Source organism: Misgurnus anguillicaudatus, chromosome 11, assembly GCF_027580225.2.
Source record: "Misgurnus anguillicaudatus chromosome 11, ASM2758022v2, whole genome shotgun sequence".
NCBI classification, from domain to species: Eukaryota; Metazoa; Chordata; class Actinopteri; order Cypriniformes; family Cobitidae; genus Misgurnus; species Misgurnus anguillicaudatus.
The window spans coordinates 36,020,287-36,024,674 of NC_073347.2; the positions used below are offsets into that span (position 1 = coordinate 36,020,287).

At 37.4% G+C, this 4,388-nt stretch overlaps 1 protein-coding gene across 1 annotated transcript; it reads right to left on the reverse strand.

The window, feature by feature from the left end:
• Window positions 1-393: 393 nt before the first annotated feature.
• On the reverse strand, window positions 394-1,575 carry marveld1 (MARVEL domain containing 1). Its single transcript, XM_055171139.2, has one exon. It carries the CDS (start codon window positions 1,312-1,314, stop codon window positions 826-828), a length of 489 nt encoding a protein of 162 aa, XP_055027114.1. The 5' UTR covers window positions 1,315-1,575; the 3' UTR covers window positions 394-825.
• Window positions 1,576-4,388: the final 2,813 nt, after the last annotated feature.

Below are 4,388 nucleotides of genomic sequence, written 5' to 3' on the forward strand. Positions count from 1 at the left end.
TTAAGAAATGTACTTAATTATTTTAGGACTATGTGCAATGACCATAAAACAGTCTACATAAATGAATTGTGTATTTATCATCATTTTACTTAGGAAAATCTAGTTCTCAATAAATGTTAATATTATTATGTAGAAATTATGAGAGTTAATCATATATATATTACTAAACCAAAAAGTTAGTTTTTTCAGTGAACAATGGAATTTAATGGGTACGATCAGCTGTGTGCTTACCATTGTTTATCAAAATATCTTCTTATTTTGAAAATAAATGATGACAGAATTTTCATTTTTGGGTGAACTATCCTTTTAAAATAATGACTTCCTGAGTGTATGATGTCATAAATAACTGGGCATTTTTATTGTGCATAAAAAATCATAGCACACACAGACGTGGAATGTCATGTTCTCTGTTTTATTGATCGTTTGCTAACAGCTAACATCTGATTCCAATGTGATTGTCAGAAAAATTTAGTTTTTTCTGTTTTCTTGAAGCTGATCAAGTGTTTTACAAGAAAATATTTGATGTGACATTCTAGTATTGTCAAAAACAGATGAGTAAAAACAATGCTACAAGTTGTCAGCTATGAGTTTTAAAATCATTGGTTATAAACTCGAACGCTAAAACAATTTACAAAAACAAATAAAATAGACTTTCATGTGACTGCAGAAGCTTAAAAGTTCTTTAAGTTACGGTATAAAAAGCAACAAACGAACCTGAAAGGCAAGAGTTCTTTAAGAGAAAAGAAAAATGTTTTCCAGTCTCCAAAAGGGCCCTCGGGACTTCCCGTGAGGGATGCATCTGTCTCTGACATCTGTCTCTGGGTTTCACACGACGGTCTGCTCCCCTCGACATTTCCTACAAACACCGTAAACGGCCGAGAGCAGGTAGACGCTGGCCGTGAGGCAGGCGAAGACGGAGGCGGTGAGGTAGACCTTATACAAACACTGAAATGTGTAGCTGGCCAAGTTGCAGTAAGAGTTCTTATCAGTTTTGTAGATCATGATCCCAACTGCAGACAGATACAGCGCGGTGGCGGCGACGTCATGTATCACATTGCTTAACAACCACCGTTCTCCTCCCACGATGGGGACGAGGTCTTGTTTATCCAGCAGGGTGAGAATGAAGATGGCCAACGTTAGGAGCCAGAAGAACACGGCCACGAACAGCACAAAGTGAATGGAGCCTTCATATTTATTGGCTGCGATGGTGACCCAAAGTCCAGCTCCCAGGAGGATCTGGAGGACCCGAACAATCCCAATAAAGCTCTTGAGAAATTCCTTGAAGTTTCTCCTTACCTGTGGCTGAGGGGGCATCTCCTCTTTGTTGAAGAAATCTTCTTCTGGTGTTTAGGGTGGGGGCTGTTTGCCACAACAAACAGAAAGAGGAAGACGAAGAAAAGAAGATGAGTACTAAACAGCCGATAAAAGTTTTAGAGGAAGCTGTGATGTGCACAGAGAGTGAATCTTCAGCTCAGCCCCGGGGTTTTGAAATGACTTTTCTCTGCTTCGTCTCTTCCGTTTCCTATGTGAAAGAGCTGTAGAGCTGTTTCTCCCTCCCCCTCTTCTCCAGCACAGAGGAGGAGGAGGAGGAGGAGTGGAGGAGAAGGCAGGACTAAAGACTCACCCCTTCCTGCTCCTCATCCATCACCAGTCAGCTGCTGGAGAAATCTAACCTGAACATTTTTTTTTCTCCATGGCTTTCATTTAACTCATTGATATTATTAGCTTTTTAATTTATTTTTTTATCTTCGTTTTAATTGGGCTCTCCAGTTGTTTTGTCTCTTTTAAGCACTTTGGTCAATTCGTATTGTTTTTAAATGGGCTATTTTAATCAACTTCACTGTAAAAAAATTCTGTAGAAATGACAGTATTACTGGGTATTACTGGCAACTAGCTGCCAGTAACTTACTGTAGATTTTACATTTATGTTATTTACTGGCAACATTTTGTTCAAAGTTAAATGAACATGAAACATTTTAGACTTTATCTTCTACAGTAAGTTACTGGCAACCAGCTGCAAAATTACAGCACATTTTTTACAGTGTTGTATTGTATTGTATAAATTCCTGTGTACTGTAACTCTTTCTTAATCAACATATCTGTTTTGCTTTACAGTAAAAATATCTGAACCTCTATGAAATGGCATGCATTTACAAAAGCCAAATAATGTAAGAAAATATAGTTTAAATTCAGAGATGTCCATGTTTTAAACCCTTAGAAGTGGAAATAGAAGTGGAAACCAGTTTTGTGTTTTGATTTATTATTGTTTTCTGGAAGATACTGGAAAAATACTGCTTAGGAAAATGAATTTATTCAGTATATAACGGAAACTGTTGAAGGCAACAAAGCAAGTAAACACAGTGTCTGAATTGCTTCATTTTTCTGGCCATCATTGTGTTAAATGATCCGTAGAGCTGTCTTTTTCCTGGGCAATAGTGATGGGAATGTTCGAAAGCTTTGAGGTCAAGATGATGTGCCTTTACAGGCAGTTTCAGCAGCAACAACATAAACAAACAGCTTTTGTGGACTAAACGCAACTTCCATAAAGAATCAATAACAGCAGAGTCATTTTACAGTAGTTTATTTCTGATAACAAAATAAATGAATGTCAAGTAAATTACCTATATGTTTATATATCATATCTAACACATATCAACTATTACATGGTATTATGGAGCCCCTCCTAAGGGGACATGGAGCAAAAATTAAATAAAGTTTTGTTTCGCATGAAACTATTGCGTTTAGTTTGGTGTGTGCATGTGAAATTATCGCGCACGCATGTGAAAGCGAAACTTTCATGTGTGCACGCGAAAGTTTCACGTGTGCACGCGATTTAAAAAAAATTATGCACATGAAGGTTTCGCGTGAGCACATAAAAGTTTCACGTGAACACATGAAACTAAACTTTAGATTTTTTTTTCCAATGTCACCTTAGGGGCTTTGTAAGTCAAGGTAACTGTGTAAAATGAATGTATAAAATGTGGCTACTAGTGACGGTCGGTGACTTCTTTTTTGATGGCGCACGATGCAAAGCTCACCACAATGTGTATTTAGCACATCATGTCGTCATGTCAATATATGTGTTTGGCGTTTCATGTGAACTTATGTGCATCATGCGTCTTGTAAAAATCTGAGCCTGCTGCTGCAGACGCTTCAAAGGGATTTATAATAAAAGTGACGCTCATGATAATTACTTAATCTCATGTGTAATCAGAGTATAGTGTTAGGTTAGTGTTTTTGTGAGTATTTTGTGAATGTGAGCGTTTCTTTTATCATAAACCCTTTCGATGCATGTGCAGCAGGCACATATTTTGACAAGACGCATGATGCATATGATTAACATGATGCAAACAACACATATTTTGAAATTGCGCCCCTCGGAAAAGAAGTCACTGGCAGCCATGGTGACTTCTTTAAATTCACTGGTCTTTGAATTCTTGCCTGGCTGCCAAACCTCCCCGCATAGTTGTGATCCATGCTGTTGTCCCCCCTGTAAAATATTTCTGTTGAAATTACAGTATTACTGGCCAGTAACTTACTGTAAATGAAGTTACTGTAAAATGTTTTGCATGAGGTTGTTATTTTATAGTTTTATTCTGTAAAGACAAAGACTTTGGTACTGTTTAATGTTCATTTAACTTTGAACAACTTGTTGCCAGTAAATAACATACATCTAAATCTACAGTAAGTTGCTGGCAAACAGCTGCATAACTACAGCTATTTTTCAGCAAACCAAAGGAATACAGATTAATACAGACTGGAAGCTCTCTTTGGCTCAGGCGCGTAAAAGCAGCAACGTGCATGCGTCCGATGAAACCGTCTATAAAGAAACTGACTTTAAAAATAAATCTACCCTTTATATTGACTGGAATAAACAGGACAACATCTACAATTTACTCTAAACCAAAGTCATTTTAAATAAAAAAATTCCAAGTTCCCCAATTTCTTTCTGTGCTTTTGGCTTTCATTGTGTTCTTTACTCATCCAAAAATATATGCATTTTCTTCAAAAAGTCTCTTTATTTGTATATTGAAGTTTAGGTTATGAAACACATGCAACATTAACTCTCACCACCAGATTTGGACTTCAGATCTGACCTGATGTGCACTCTGTAAATGAATGTGACATGAGCAGGAATGTGGAGGCAGGAATCTCTGCTCAACTAAACACTCTTATCACTACTGGTATGTGTTGTCCATGAAATTATTGTTTTGCATTTTTTTTATGATTCGAGACCGAAGTCTGACAGACGAGATCAAGGACTGAATGCTGAGACGTCAATAAATGCACTCTGTGGCTGTGTCAGTGGGACACCACTTTAAAGATTCACACAGAGACTCGGTGGGTGGGCGGGGTTAGTTTTACGTTTACATACTCACAGTGTGATT